At 50.0% G+C, this 15,327-nt stretch overlaps 1 protein-coding gene across 1 annotated transcript in view; it reads right to left on the reverse strand.

Annotated features, from left to right (window-relative positions):
* pdlim2 (PDZ and LIM domain 2 (mystique)) overlaps positions 1–15,327 on the reverse strand; it is a 58,883-nt gene that overhangs the window by 42,587 nt on the left and 969 nt on the right. Inside the window, exons 3-4 of the mRNA XM_042708130.1 lie at positions 5,689–5,821; positions 1,423–1,574 (exon numbers count right to left, since the gene is read on the reverse strand). Coding sequence (XP_042564064.1) covers positions 1,423–1,574; positions 5,689–5,784 — 248 coding nt within the window. The 5' untranslated portion in view covers positions 5,785–5,821. The remainder of the gene's footprint in view (positions 1–1,422; positions 1,575–5,688; positions 5,822–15,327) is intronic.

Here is a 15,327-nt window from a genome sequence, read left to right on the forward strand (position 1 = left end):
TCAACCAAGAAAAGAGAGAGAAAAAAAAGAATGGAAAACGAAGAGTGAGGAGGAGGAGGATGGGAGTACACGGAGGAGAGGGAGAGGAAGAGTGAGGAGGAGGAGGATGGGAGTACACGGAGGAGAGGGAGAGGAAGAGTGAGGAGGAGGATGATGGGAGTACACGGAGGAGAGGGAGAGGAAGAGTGAGGAGGAGGAGGATGGGAGTACACGGAGGAGAGGGAGAGGAAGAGTGAGGACGAGGAGGAGGATGGGAGTACACGGAGGAGAGGGAGAGGAAGAGTGAGGAGGAGGAGGATGGGAGTACACGGAGGAGAGGGAGAGGAAGAGTGAGGAGGAGGAGGATGGGAGTACACGGAGGAGAGGGAGAGGAAGAGTGAGGAGGAGGAGGATGGGAGTACACGGAGGAGAGGGAGAGGAAGAGTGAGGAGGAGGAGGATGGGAGTACACGGAGGAGAGGGAGAGGAAGAGTGAGGAGGAGGAGGATGGGAGTACACGGAGGAGAGGGAGAGGGAGAGGGCAAATGCGAGAGAGAAAAAAAGGAAGTGAAGTGAAAGATGAGGGATGCAAACTGAAAATGGTGACACATCTTTGTGTCCCCATTACTGTCAGCCACACCGGCTGTGCAAACAGGAGGGAGGGAAACTGAACCAGGAACAAGCAGACAGCAGACAGCGGACAGACAGACAGACAGAAAGACAGACAGACACAGACAGACAGACAAACACACTGACAGACAGACAGACAGACAGACAGACAGACAGCCGACAGACAGACAGACAGACAGACAGACAGACAGACAGACAGACAAACACAGACAGACAGCACCGTGACGGAGGAAGAGACGGCGCACTGAGCTGACCTGACAAACAGACAGACAGACACAGACAGACAGACAGACAGACACAGACAGACAGACAGACAGACAAACACAGACAGACAGCAGACAGCAGACAGACAGACAAACACACAGACAAACAGACAGACAGACAGACAGACAGACAAACACAGACAGACAGCAGACAGCAGACAGACAGACAGACGGCAGACAGACAGACAGACAGAGCACCGAAAGAGAAAGAGGAAGCCATGGTGCGTCCAGAGAGTGATAGAATACTTCCTAAATGGTGTATGCACTAAACACTGACAACAAAACACGTACCAACCTGTCTTTAAAGCATTTAAAGATTATATTTACAACCCTTTGTAGAACAATTCTGAAGATTATTTTGTCCATTTGTGCTCATCTAACCTTATTTATCAGGTCTGAAGAACTGCTTGCAAAAGGACCGATTTGGTCTTTCTGATAAGCATCTATGCAAAAGGATTTTTATAGAACCCACGAAGAGGCTTTTTTTCTATTGTATCATATCAGTGTACTTAAGGCGTCATGCGTCTCTGGCCACTCAGGGTGTCGTTCACCTTTCCACCAGCAGCTGCAGCTGATTCTGGGAGTTCTTGATCTTGTTCTGGGCCTCCACATTCAGCATGTCGCCTGTGCCCTCGCCGTTGATCTCCAAGATGATGTCGCCGGGCTGCAGGGCGGCCTTCTCCGCCTTACTCCCTCCGTTCACCTGCAGAGGCACAGAGAGAGAGCGAGAGAGAGCCTTTAAAACACACCCAAACACCTTTGACCTTTCAAACACACCCAAACACAGAACTTTAAAACACACCCAAACACAGACCTTTAAAACACACCCAAACAAAGACCTTTAAGACCGCAAAGCCTCCGTTCACCTGCAGAGGCACAGAGAGAGCGAGCGATCCTTTAAAACGCACCCAAACACCTTTGACCTTTAAGACCGTAAAGCCTGCGTTGACCGACTCAAGGGATGGCTCCAGGTCAGAAAGCTCAAGAGGGCGTCAGTGCTTGAGGTCAGCCTAGAAGTGTCAAAGGGCATCAGAGGAAACCTCATTAAAAGCCACAATGTTTTGCAGTTGATCATGGATGTCACAGCAGGTTGACATGTGAGACCATCAAGATATGGCTGGTCAGAGGCTCATGGGTACACGGCAGGGAGAGTTATGTGTCATTGATAGAGGTTAAGTAGCAAGGTCGCGACCTCCGCTCTGGCCCTCCATATGTCATTCGCTATGATATAGGGACAGAAAAAAAAGGGGGACATTTTGAGGTTAAGGAGGGCTGCACAGGGGTGCAGTGGAGGAGGAGAAGAAAGATCCTCTGTTTAGGCTCATAGGCCCATGGGGCCCGCTGCTCAGGGGGCCTAAGAAAGCTTCTTCACCCCTACCCACTGTTTTAAAACAACACTCTGGCTTTTGATGGCCAACTCGGAACCTTTTTTTGTCCAGAGAGCTCAGTGTACGTATGCAAATTGAGCACTTAGAGAATCAAACAGACACAAACTCTCCTTCTTCTGCGCGTACACACACACAAACCAAACACAGCAGAGAGAGAGAGGGAGAGAGAGAGAGAGGGAGAGGGAGAGGGAGAGGGAGAGGGAGAGGGAGAGCCACGGAGTGAGTAAGTAGGGGCATTAGCTTGTCAATGGGGCAGCGACCCAATTAAACCCTAAGAGAGAGAAAACCTACACCAGATGGGAAAACAGGGAGGAAATCACAAAGAGCAACTCAGTACACACGGAAAAACATTCAGCCCAAATCCCCACTCCAAACAAAATGGCAGCCCGCCCCCTGAATGCTAGGGGGGGCTCTAAACACGAAGGGCAGAGGTGCCATGTCTGCGCACCCACTCAAGTGGCAATTAACCGTTGCCGTGGTGACCCACAATGGTGCGTGCCTTTCCCCATCAGCCCATGGCTTGTTTCACATACACTAAGGGGGTGCCCTGCCAGGGAAACACGCCTGGAAATCTTCCCGGGAGGAGACGGAAGGAAGGGGTGTTGTGATGGAGAAAATGGAGACGACTAATCCTGGGAACAAACATAGATAGAGGGATAGATGACCAAAGGAGCAGAGATGGGTAAAGACCGATAAAGGAAGTGTGGATTAAAGAGGAGGGAAGAAGACTGAAGAGGGAACAGTACGCGTGGGCATGAGAGTGACTGGCTCCCGTGCCAAGCCATCACCACTTCAGACAGCCACAAAGCCCCATGGTGCCCTTGGGGAGCCGAGGCTGAGAGCCGAGGAGGAGGAGGAGGAGGAGGAGGCGGAGGAGGAGGAGGAGGAGGCGGAGGGCCAGGACCCAACGACACTCACTCCGCCTCCCTGCTCTTCTGACACTCCACATGGGAACCACACAGCACTCGCTTTTCCACCTCCCTCCCGCTCTCCCCTCCCTTCTTCTCCACCTCCCTCCCGCTCTCCCCTCTATCACTCGCTTCTCCACCTCCCTCCCGCTCTGCCCTCTATCACTCGCTTCTTCTTCACCTCCCTTGCTCTCCCCTCTAGCACTCGCTTCTCCACCTCCCTCCCGCTCTGCCCTCTATCACTCGCTTCTCCACCTCCCTCTCGCTTCTCCACCTCCCTCCCGCTCTCCCCTCTATCCCTCCCTTCTTCTCCACCTCCCTCCCGCTCTCCCCTCTATCACTCGCTTCTCCACCTCCCTCCCGCTCTCTGCCCTCTATCACTCGCTTCTCCACCTCCCTCCCACTCTCCTCTCTATCCCTCCCTTCTTCTCCACCTCCCTCCTGCTCTCCCCTCTATCACTCGCTTCTCCACCTCCCTCCCACTCTCCTCTCTATGACTCGCTTCTCCACCTCCCTCCCGCTCTGCCCTCTATCACTCGCTTCTCCACCTCCCTCCCGCTCTCCCCTCTATCCCTCCCTTCTTCTCCACCTCCCTCCCGCTCTCCCCTCTATCACTCGCTTCTCCACCTCCCTCCCGCTCTGCCCTCTATCACTCGCTTCTCCACCTCCCTCCCGCTCTCCCCTCTATCACTCGCTTCTCCACCTCCCTCCCGCTCTGCCCTCTATCCCTCCCTTCTTCTCTTCATACAGTTGCCATCTCACTGTGCTCTGCCCAGCCGGGCACAGACGACACAAGACCTGCCCCACCAACACAGCTCCGTCTGTGGCCTTATTTAAACCTCTTCACATCTGGGATTCCTCCAAGTAAGAGTTCACTTAGTGGCAATAGCATTTCCGCTGCTTGTGTTGTGTTGTACACCTCCTTTTTTTTTGGGGGGGGGGGGGGGGGGGGGGGGTCAAATCATTTCATGCTGCTGTGGCTCTGTGGAACTAAGAGCCCGGTTCCGTCTCGTTCATGGTCTGGTCTGGACCAAACCAAATGGTGCCAACTCAACTTTCAGTCATTAAAACTATTTTGGTAATGTGGCATGACGGACATGAAAGGACGCTATGGATGGTGTGTGTGTGTGTGCGCTTAATGAATGCTGCATTGTCTCATGCCCTCTTTCTTTGGAGTGGTTGGGGAATTTCAGCCACAAGCTTGTTTGGGTGTCTAGATAACTCCCTGCTGGCTTCAAACAATGGCACCAACTTTAGCCAAAACACTCAGATGTTATCTAGCTGGCAGAGATATGCATAAAGCGGGGAAGGGAAAAAAAAAAAAAAACACATCTGAACGCCAGATACACTTTGTTTGGCCTCTTTGGACTTAGGAATGTGTTTGGTCACTATTGCATAACGGACATCCTCTCTTAGCACATAGACGGAGCACCGGTGTTCCTGCTCCTCGCGAGGCCTACGGTGGAACGCCAGACCTAGGACACGCTCACTGATTGGCACTTGGAGTTCCTTGGTCGAATTGTGTGTGTATAACTGAGGGGGGTGTACTGTCTGAGGGGGGTGTACTGTCTTTTCTCCTTCCATACTGTGCATTTCCATCTTCCTGTTCCTCCATCACGGCGATGGAAAACAAAATAAGAGTTATAAAGAGAAAAAACGAAACAATGGCAGGGGCTTCCAGAGGTGCCTCACCAGTTAGTGTAATCACTGACTTCCTCCAGAGGAGGCTGCACACCTCACCAGTTAGTGTAATCACTGACTTCCTCTAGAGGAGGCTACACACATCACCAGTTAGTGCAGGGGTGGCTAACCAGTAGGGCTGGGGGGAAAAAATGGATTCTTCGATTTCTCTCGATTCTCTATAGAACGATTCTGTCTCGAAAAGTTCATAATCGTTTTTTGTTTTTTTTTTGCAAGCTGCATCGATTATTGCATTGTTCATAGAAAGTCATAATTGTGACAAGGAAAAGCTTTTTCTCTAATAAAAAAAGGTAATTCATCTGTTGATTTTCTGTAATTATCAAACACAAAGTAGGAAGTGATTAGTGGCAAACTCAGATTTGAGACTCTGAGTAGCAAACTCAAATGTTTTAAAAATCGAGATGCATCGATAATCGTTTTATCGGTTTAGAATTGATAATCGATAATCGGTTTAGAACCGATAATCGGTTTAGAATCGAATCGTTGACCTCTGAATCGGAATCGAATCGTGAGGTGCCAAGAGATTCCCACCCCTACTAACCAGTCCAGCTCAAAGAGCCACAACAAAACCCCGACACCATTTTGAAGAGCCATAGAGAAGAGGTGATGGAGAATAGTAATTGTATTTAATAAATGATGACCCTGTAGCCTGTGCCGCTGGCGGACACACAGGTAGCAACAACTGGACACAAACACGCCCCACACAGGAAAGGTGGTTCCGGGAAATATTGTGGAGAAGCGCTGTGGTCGCGCGGAAGAAAAAAACAAGAGGATGTGAGGCGGCGGACGAACACTCAGCGTTTGACTGCGACATGGTTACCTTGGAGACTGTTATGGCCTTCTTGAAGTCCCTCCCTCCTGATATCCTGAAGCCCCAGGGCGATGGGCCGAGCAGGTTCACCGTCAGTGCCATCATGTGACTAGCGGCCTTCTCACTAAAGCCTAGAGGACACCTGCACAAAGAGAAACAGAGTTAGAACAACACATGGAGAGAGAGAAAACATGGGGGGGGGGGGGGAGCGATACAATAGAAATATGACTGAACAGAACAGAAAGAGAACACATTCAGATGGAGGGGGGAGGGAGGGAGGGAGGAAGTGCATTAACTCAATGGAGAAAGGCGCAGTGAGATGTGTCAACTCTAATTTGCCATGTTTCAGAGAGCTCAGGATCACACTCGGTCACATATTTGAGGAATGTTGTCACCTGCACGCTCTGTCCCCCTCATCGAGTTCTACAAACCTTACTGCTGCTCCAATGCGCTGACACACACACGCACACACACACACACACACACATACCCCCACACACGCACAGTTGACCACATCAAACAAGAATGGAAGGAATTCCAAACCTAAGGGGCACATGACAAACATTTCTCAAGCGCCTCTTAAGCCAGAGGCTTTTTTCTTTTTTACTTTTACCACTTCCAAATGTCTGTTTTAAGAGAAAATGCGCCGAGGTAATAAAATACGGCACTCAAAATGCCTGAACTTTCACATCCCTCTCCCATTACAACCTCGGCCAGGCTGGTTTCAGCAACCAGCTCCTGAGAGAAAGAGCCCTCCTGAAAGAGCAAAAAAAAAAAAAAAAAGAGAACTGCGAACCTGTTTTCCATTGGCCCCCCACCTTGGAACAAGAGGGAGACTATGAGCCAGAATGGCGCTGCGTACGTCGCAGTAGCACTGGCCCCCCACCTTGGAACAAGAGGGAGACTATGAGCCAGAATGGCGCTGCGTACGTTGCAGTAGCACTGGCCCCTGCTTGCTCAGAGCAGGATGAGTGTGCGGTGGTTATCATGGGCTCATATGCTGGGGGAGCTGAGGTTCTGACAGGCCTGGGTCCTCAATGATGTGTGGCTGTGGTGAGGAGGAGGTGGGGAGGAGGGGAGGAGGTGGTGGTGGTGAGGAGGAGGAGGAGGAGGAGGAGGGGAGGGGAGGGGAGGCAGGATAGAGGAAGTAGACAGACACGGAGGCCCCAGAGCAGTACAGAGCCCCAATACACTCCTGAACAGCTACCTCGCTCTTCCTCACACACACACACCATGGGGCACTAAAGACTTTTGTGGCTCAGCTACTAGAAGGAGTGGAGTCTGTGGCTTCAGATTTGCAGTCACTACAGCCTGCCCACCTCCACCTCCACAGATTCACTACAGCCTGCCCACCTCCACCTCCACCTCCACAGATTCACTCCAGCCTGCCCACCTCCACCTCCACATATTCACTACAGCCTGCCCACCTCCACCTCCACAGATTCACTCCAGCCTGCCCACCTCCACCTCCACAGATTCACTACAGCCTGCCCACCTCCACCTCCACCTCCACAGATTCACTACAGCCTGCCCACCTCCACCTCCACAGATTCACTACAGCCTGCCCACCTCCACCTCCACAGATTCACTACAGCCTGCCCACCTCCACCTCCACCTCCACCTCCACCTCCACCTCCACAGATTCACTACAGCCTGCCCACCTCCACCTCCACCTCCACCTCCACAGATTCACTACAGCCTGCCCACCTCCACCTCCACCTCCACCTCCACAGATTCACTACAGCCTGCCCACCTCCACCTCCACCTCCACCTCCACCTCCACCTCCACCTCCACAGATTCACTACAGCCTGCCCACCTCCACCTCCACAGATTCACTACAGCCTGCCCACCTCCACCTCCACAGATTCACTACAGCCTGCCCACCTCCACAGAGTCACTACAGCCTGCCCACCTCCACCTCCACCTCCACAGATTCACTACAGCCTGCCCACCTCCACCTCCACAGATTCACTACAGCCTGCCCACCTCCACCTCCACAGATTCACTACAGCCTGTCCACCTCCACCTCCACCTCCACAGATTCTACCCCTTTCAGTGTGTTAGTGCTTTCTGCAGGAGGGGCGTCTAGTACAGGTTAAACTGCAGCGGAACCGCGAAAACAGGAGACAACAAAATCAAAAGTGCCATGTTGTCTAAAGGTTCTTGTTCTTCCAGAACGGAGAGCGTTGATGTCATAGAGCCACGAGGAGGCCAACTTCGCAGGAATATTCACTTCCAGTACATCCGCACACAAGGGCATCCTTTGTGTGTAAAAGCCTCGCGTTTGTCTGCAGATTATAAACGATGTCACTCAATCTGACAGCATGAGATGCAGCCACACACTCTCATCGCTGATGAACATGAATGACAATCAGCTGAAGCACGCGGAGATGCTTCCCAGAGAAGTGAGAAGGAATGACAATCAGCTGAAGCACGTGGAGTTCAGCTGACACACGGAGATGCTTCCCACAGAAGTGAGAAGGAATGCAGACAGCTGGGTCCTGCTGTTGTTCAAGTGGCTGATGTCACTGAGCTCAGTGATGGTCCAATCCGCTGGTGTCAATAGACTCTTGAGTGCTTGAGCCTACATGCCAAAGGCCACAGGGGAACATGATGAGAAGAAGGGCTGATTTTGGCACAATGCCTCGATTTGAACGTTTAACCATTGCGGAAATTAACCTAGAAAACTGGGAAAGAAATTGATAGCAGCCTTGAAGTTTGATCCAGATATTTTACAGATCGATATATAGAATCGGACAAATTTTTAAAAAGCGATTAATCAATAAAACGATATTTCTGCACACCCCTAACAATAAGGAATCGATATCTAAATTAGGCAAACGTTTGACTCAGTAGCACATTCCTTAGCGGGTCGATGTCTGAACCTTTGCACCGTGATTGCCGACTTCAGAGATAATATGACACATGGGAAATGATGAAGTATGGCGCTAGAGATTAGACACCACTCACTATATTACATAACACACGCAGACTGTGTTTTATGATTTGAACTCATAAACCCCCGCGACCCCTTGTCACCCCGGTGGTTCATTGTGAACAATGAAACGCACACCAAGCCCAGGTGTCCTCATTCACGTCACCAAAGTATCAGTTGAGCAAAGTTCCCTCTTTCATCTCGATCAGTATAGAGTGCAGGAATTTCAATTTCTCAAGCTTTTCCATCCTGACAATAAAAGATCATCTCACTCGTCCATAAAGCGCAATTAAATCTGGGACATTTCTACTAGCCTACAGTATACACACTCTCTCTCACACACACACACACACACACACACACACACACACACACACAGAGCCTCACACACACATAGAGCCTCACATACACACGCACACACACAGAGCCTCATGCGCTCTTTCGACCCAATTGTGGCGACGTTGTCTACACATTCCATGAGTGTTTTGGACACTGAACTCCCAACCCACTCACCCATTAGCACATTCAGGGCAATTAGTGGGGTTACCCAGTACTCCTTCATTAGGGGACTCTGAATGGTTGTGGCCATGAGAAAGATTTGTTCGGGCCTCTCCAATGCCTGTTGTTGATGCTGCGGCCCTTTTACGTAATCGCAGAGAGCTCATTGGCTGCACTTCCCAGTCGCCAGTCGGAGACTTTAATTAGTCCAATGTGCCTACGGAGACTTTCTCCCGCTGGACCGGCATATTAACTTGGCACAGAGCTCTCGTTCCGTCCGTCGTTATGAACTCTGCTCCAAACGCTGTAAAACGACGCTCTGCTTATTGCCACGAGGGGAATGAGAGGTGAAAACGTACAAATTCTGGAGAGAAATAAAGAATTGCAAGAACAAATAAAGCCCTAATGAAATTAACAGAAACAAAAAGGTTTATTCTGAGACAGGATTTCGAGTCTGGCCTCTGGCTTATAAGCAGCTGTGATTGAAAAACAAAACCAAAAAAAGAGAGAAAATGAAATGTCATTTTAGTCCAAAAGTCCCTCGTTCTTTTCAACAATACTTAACTGACTAAATGAATCTTTGCAATGGTCATGGTGAACGCACGCAACTATATTTATGTCATCTTGACCAGCAAACACTCAGTAATTCAAAAGGCAGAAGGAAGTACAAGCTGCACAAACACGAGGCACAGGCTATTCTGTTGAAAGAGAGTTGCCAAGCGATATCCATGACACACAATGCAAAGACCACACAATAGAGAAGTACTTCACCCAAAGCCATCAGTCCGGTTTATAACACCATCGAGTGGCCTAGGCCGCACTTCAAATCAAAGGAGAAACAACCTGCCTGATGTCATTAAGTGGTAAGTAACAAAAAGCACGCAGCTTGAGTATATACTTCTGGGTGCCTAGACTAGAGGTCCTGGTTTGTTGGCTCATGAGATCCAATACTCTGCCACCCTCTTTGTGTCACGCTAAAGCAAACAGGATATGCGTGGTGCCATCGTGTAACAATTCCATGCATGCTTTCACAAGGGTGTATCTGGGAGGCTTCAATTCATGTTCATTTGAATGAGTTAATATTAGCAATTACACGCTCTGGCGCACACACACACACGCACACACACACACACACACACACACACCTGAACATGCCCAACCTCAACATGCCCAACCTGAACATCTCCACAACAATAAAACCTTTGGTCGTCGGGGTGAGTTCCTCCTGGGTGCAGTTTGTTCAGTCTCTGATGCCACTCCCTTCACCTGGGCATGGCTATCTGGGCATGGTTATCTGGGCATGGTTATCTGGGCATGGTTATCTGGGCATGGTTATTCGCCTCATTCCTCAGTATCTTCTTATCACGGTGACTCATGGGAGTCAATGATGGCCTGCCAGCCTCTTTCGACGAGAAAATGAAATGCTTGTGGTTGTGAGTAGAAACCATCAAGTGCAAACACATGCATGCCTCTAGGAGACAGACTCAAACACATGCACGCACACACACACACACACACACACACACACATGCCTCTAGGAAACAGACTCAACATGAAAGGAGGATGTCAACTCCTTAGGGGCTCCATTAAAACCTCCCCACACACACATGCGTGCGCACACACGCACACATGCACGCACACAGACTCACACGCACGCACAGGTGCACACATGCACACACACACACACACACACACGCACGCACACAGACTCACATACACGCACACAGACTCACACGCACGCACACGTACGCACGCACACGCACGCACACACACGCACGCACGCACGTGCACACACACACGCGCGCACACACACACACGCACGCACGCACGCACATGCGCACACACACGCCCTCTCCCACTTAGCTTCCCCTAAACACAAACCCAAAGCTTACACACAGCCTAGAGGATCACACTCATGTGCTACTGCCGCTGCCACTGATTGGGACGGGGGGCTTAGGGATGATTGGCCTTGATGAACCAGGAGCCGGGTGCTGTGGGCCGAGGCACTCAAGCACTCAAGCAGCCAGACAACCGGCCCTGTAATGGTACCCTGAGAGGGGATAGGGCTTTAGAGAGGCTTTAGAAGGGGGGCAATTAAACTTAGGGGGGGGAAGAGGGCAGAAATGTCAGAGTCTGTGGGTTTTGCTGACAGGGCCAAGAGGGATCTTATGCATGCTTAAAGCTGGCAAAGGGACACAGCACTTCATACCAGAGTCCCAGAGAACTGGCAGGATTTGATTGAACCGCCTCAGCTCAGTTCCATGTATATAATATGTGTCTGGTCACGAAGGAAAGGCCCTCGAACATGTATATAATGTGTGTCTGGTCACGAAGGAAAGGCCCTCGAACATGTATATAATGTGTGTCTGGTCACGAAGGAGGTGGGGCTGAACAGTAGCTCTGCAATGAGGCATCAATCAGAGGGCCCTGTCGTTAGGATGCCCGTTCCGGTGGGCACGCCAACCTTGGGTGCCAGACCGTCCCACTCAAAAGAGCTGTGGGCTTTGATACAGCGGGGGGGGGGGGGGGGGGGGGGGGGTGGCTGATGGTGGCTCTGGCGAGGGTGCGCCGTAATGAGAGGGAGACTCCATGATGTAATCAAAGGTAACATGAGGATGATGGAAAGCCATCTTGTTTACATTTCCCGCCCCCCCCCCCCACCCCATGCTCCACTGCCATTTTCCCCTCAATAGACTTCAAAAGGGCAATTTGAGAGTCAGTGAATGTCTGCCTGACTTGCCATAACAAGTCGGCGAAATTATGTGCAGTTGAGCTGCGGTAAATACAGTAAGGCTACACTCTACGTAAAAAAAGAAACACTCCCACACCCTTGAGCAGCAGCGACTACCAGCGCAAACATCACAAATCTGTAATTAGTACCAAACCTAGACTCTCTCTCTCTCTCTCTCTCTCTGTGGACCGTACAGCTTTTGGAATATTGCCTCTCTTTTCTTGTCTGGAGATAAAATTCCTGACTTTGACCCACAAGGCATCTCTGACATAAGTGTGGATTGCTGACAGCCTTAACCTTTGTCCTCGTTACTGCACAATGGCAGGCCTCCATAGGCCCGCGCTCTTTTCTCTTTTTCCTGGAACAGCAGGGCTACCTCCACTGCCTGGATCCAGGCGAAGCCCATAAACAAGTGTTCCCAGGGCTAATGCAATGGCAGTGGCGTGATTAAAACTACAGATGGACACAGATCCACTCTCCAATCCAAGGCCGAGTGTAACATCCACACGTGTACCTATGGAGCTCTTCATATGTCCCACACACACACACACACACACACACACACACACACACACGTGGGGTAGGTCTCAACAGCTGACTCAAAACAAACATGCTGACTACCACACTCACACCACTGAAAGCTCTCTCTCTCTCTCTCTCTCTCACACACACACACACACACACACACACACACACACACACACACACACACACACACACACACACACACACACACACACACACACACACACCATTTATGACAGCAGCAAAGGAATGCTTGTGGTGTGACTCAAACCAAAGGGATCTCTTGCTCGTGGCTGTTTTCATTCGGGACTCTCTGTGTCCGTTGTCATGGACACTGGCCATTGTGATGGGGGTTCTGCCCGGGCTTTGTGTGCTTTTTGTGCCATCGGTGAGGAACCCTGCCCCCGTGATGATGCCAGGCACCCGCTCCCTTTGGTGACGACGGCATTCGGCCAATGGCACCTGCCCCGACACACACACACACACACACACACACCCAGAGAACGGTGGGAGGAATGCTATAGCCTAAGCCTCGCCCTAGTATTACTGTTAAATGGCCTGGAATAACATTCCCCACATTCTTCGGCCATCCCCTTGTACTGTCACCGATTCCGTCAGATAAAAAAAACTCCAATCTCTAAGGAGATGGAGAAGACATCAAACAATAACACATGAGTCAAGATGACAGAAGGATGGGTGTGTGGAATGTGAAGGTGAGACGTAAAACTAAGTGGCTAATTAGGCCGTGGGGTGTTGGTTTTACACAACTCATGCTGTGGATGTCAATCAATGAGGGTGCGCCATTCAGCGCAAGATTAGTCAAGTTTAGGGTCACATCGCGGAAAAATACGCGATTTAATTTCATGCATCATAGAAACTCATGGCCAATGATGCAGAGGATGACAATTCTGAGATTCTAAAGAGGGAGTTTTGCTAAAGAAGTAATTCAACCCACAGCTGCCATGATCCATGGGGCCACAGGCACAATTCTAACATTCAGCTCAATTTTCACCTCAAAAGTTCAAACATGAGAGAAAAAGGGGGGAGTCACACACTTCCCTCTCACGCTCAAGGCATTCTTCTGTGATCCTGCACATTTCCACACACACTTCCCACTCACGCTCAAGGCATTCTTCTGTGATCCTGCACATTTCCAGCTTGTAGGCATCTGTGCGCTATGGCACATTTGAATTAACCAATCAACACTTTAGCTCAGTCACTGAACAAGCTCCGTGGTAGCTCCGAACATCGCAGACTAGGATATGCCATTTCGAACGTGCAAGCACACATTTCAGTGTACAACCGAGCCATACATATTTTCAATTCCCAGACACAGTATCAATACATCTCCACCAGCCGTCATTCTCTGCTGGTCCATTAAGCTTGGGCTCGTCCGTCCCAGACAAGTGCAGTCAGACAAGCCTCCCCACATCCTCTGGATGTAGTGTTTAGTCACTCTGTGGCACTAGTTCACGTGTACGTTAATGCACCTCTGTCAAACTTCACGACATTCAGTCTTTCTAAATATCCTGTTGCAGCAATGCCTCTCTGCTCCTCCAGTGCACGCTGAGCAGCACCAGGCCTCGATTACAGCACAGACAAACACGTAACAGACCTCATGCTGACAAGACGAGCCACGGCGAGGCCCCAGAGGAGGAGAAAAAAAAAGAAAACCACTCATTTCAGCCATTTATATCTGACTGGAAGCAAGGGAGGACACAGTAGACCCGTCATCACGGGCTGCTAAACCGTCGACTGGACTGAGGGCGGTTGTGGTGCAGAGAGAAGGCCGAGGAGCCACGACAGAACATGACTTTCATCATGCAGACGGCGCACAGATTGTATCGGAGTCTGCCACTTCCTGTGGCAGATACAACAGACGAACAAGAGAACAAACAAGACAAACTCCCAAAAGCTGCACTGCGTAGCACAGGACAGCATTAAAAAAAACTCCCTGCAAAGGCAAAGGCCAACACCACCAGATTCCATTCTGGACAAGTATCCGTTTGGGAGGAGAAACCGAACTTGTTTGTGGTTGTGCCGTTAAGGAAAAAAAGGAACAAAGAATCACAAAGACCATACACCCGCAATGGCAACAGTGAACAAACAGAAAAATCATTCCCACAACCTTTTTTTCAGTTTTTTTACTACGACAATTTAGAAGCCATCCAGAATCAAAAAGATAGGAACGCTTTCAGTGGTCGAATGCAGGAAGTAGAGAAGCAGAGTGTTCAGTCTGAAGCCAGTTTACTGCCCAATCAGCACAGTAGAGGGGGCATCAGGAAACACACACAATTGCGAGTGAGGGGGGGGTGTGCAGGGCTATGAAAGGCAACGGCACACAAACAAAAGGTACAACACCGAAATACCAGTCATGGGGGTGGGGACACGTGAGCGCAGTCCAGCTCTTTCCCACCCTTTGAAAAAAAGTGCCAATTAATCACAGCATTACAGTTTTCAATTGAATGGCCGTGTTGACCGTTTGTACAGGTTAAAACCTGCCTAAGGAATAAACTTGACATATCCCCATCAGACCCATTTGTCTGGATAATTCTGAAACATCAGCGGTTAGACAGAAGTCTACGTACTCTTACCCTTACTTCTAGAGTTCAGAAACTGTTAACTGGCTTCTTCTAACTGCCACCACACCCCACCCCCTCACCATGCCACTCCTGTGGGTGTTTGGAGCTTGCATGGCATGCCCTTAACCTCATCATCAGTTTAACTGAGCTAATGTTTTTCCATTCCTCATCATCATATCATACTCATCATACAAACATTACGTGAACCTCCTGATGATGCAGATATCAACCTGTAACCCACACTTTTAATTGAATTAGATCGCATTTACAACTTGAAAATGACAGTCTGGTTAGCCAGCTTACTTTTCTATTAAACGCCATAGATTTGAAAACCAAAGTTAGTTTTGTTAATAAACTATTCCTCACGGCAACCTTG

This window comes from Clupea harengus, chromosome 7 (assembly GCF_900700415.2).
Source record: "Clupea harengus chromosome 7, Ch_v2.0.2, whole genome shotgun sequence".
NCBI classification, from domain to species: Eukaryota; Metazoa; Chordata; class Actinopteri; order Clupeiformes; family Clupeidae; genus Clupea; species Clupea harengus.